This window comes from Papaver somniferum, chromosome 9, assembly GCF_003573695.1.
Source record: "Papaver somniferum cultivar HN1 chromosome 9, ASM357369v1, whole genome shotgun sequence".
Lineage (NCBI taxonomy): Eukaryota > Viridiplantae > Streptophyta > Magnoliopsida > Ranunculales > Papaveraceae > Papaver > Papaver somniferum.
The window spans coordinates 187,057,587-187,058,856 of record NC_039366.1 but is presented as its reverse complement, the minus strand read 5'-3'; the positions used below and the strand labels follow the sequence as shown (position 1 = coordinate 187,058,856).

At 36.1% G+C, this 1,270-nt stretch overlaps 1 protein-coding gene across 1 annotated transcript; it reads right to left on the bottom strand.

Annotated features, from left to right (window-relative positions):
• Positions 1-246: 246 nt before the first annotated feature.
• Positions 247-1,036, bottom strand: LOC113308618 (30S ribosomal protein S31, chloroplastic-like). The gene is made up of 3 exons (XM_026557076.1): positions 803-1,036; positions 649-713; positions 247-538 (listed from the first exon to the last, which is right to left on the bottom strand). The coding sequence occupies exons 1-3, from the start codon at positions 945-947 to the stop codon at positions 398-400; spliced, it is 351 nt and encodes a 116-aa protein (XP_026412861.1). The 5' UTR covers positions 948-1,036; the 3' UTR covers positions 247-397.
• Between the last annotated feature and the right edge of the window lie 234 nt (positions 1,037-1,270).

Sequence of the window (1,270 nt, the reverse complement as noted above, 5' to 3'; positions counted from 1 at the left end):
GTTTCGTCCTTTTTCCGCCAAAGAATGTCATGTAATTATCAGCTATGAGTTTAGTTCCTTCGCAGAAAAGTTAGAATAATTGGCAGCGGCTTGCAAAATACACACACATCGGAAATCATTTTGTCCCAATACTATACTAATATATTGAATTAAATTACCCCAAAACCAATCTTGTTTCTTAATTCTTCTACACTACAGCGGAGATTCAATTCAGGCATATAATCAAATACTTAAAATGCAAAATAGTGCGCAAAGCAAACACAAACACAAATAAGAAAAATAAACGATAATTGTTCAACAATAGTCACATTTGACAATTCATACAGGAAGAAATCTTTCATACGCACATTAGAAATTACATGAAAACACATATGAATCAAAAGCAGTACGCACTTACTCAACCATCAAACAAAGACTCGTCGATATCAATCTTAATCTTCTCATTATCTTCATACTTATCTTTCTTAGGTGGAGAAGTAGAAGGTGCTACTGGTACCCTAGGTGGTCCTCTTCCCTTGTTCTTGTTCCTTGGCCTTGCCTGTATCAACAAACCCATTACAAAAACAATCACAATTTACTCATCAAAACACACAAACAAGAAAATGTAGTATGAAAAAGGAGTTATTTCTGTAGTTCCATAAAACTTACATTTCCAAAGGAATGATTGAATCGTTTTCCTTTTGCAGTCTTTCTATCACCTCTACCACAGTACACTGTCACATTACAAAGAGAAAACATTAGGGAAAAAGAATGTATTGTACTGAGAGACAAAGGGTGAGTTAGTAATGAATTATTTACTTACCTGATGGAACTGAAATTGGAGAAGAGTATGAAACGGAAACTGGGGCAGTAGAAGAAATGGAGAGACCCAGGACTTCAGTTCGAGAGAAGGAAAGTTGTTGTGGAGATGCAACTGGTAGAGTACCCATTACCATAAGTGAGGCCATCAATGAAGAAGAAGAAGCGGAAACGCAAAGAAAGATGAAACCAGTGAGGGATAGAGATAAGGCTAGAATCGTATGTTTTGGCCGATTTATGTGCTGGAAACCGTGTCCAACTAGCTTGATATCGTACTTCAATGCGCAGAATAATAAAATTGCAGTTACTCATTGCAATAACTCATTTAAGCCCAGGCCCAGGTGTTTGTATACCATCATTTGTAAGTTTTGAATCTATTTGTGTCCACTCTTTTATAGAGTTAAAATTTGACACGGTCATTTGATTGGTTAGTAGCTAACGGATTGTCCCATAATGATACGAGTTAAGAATT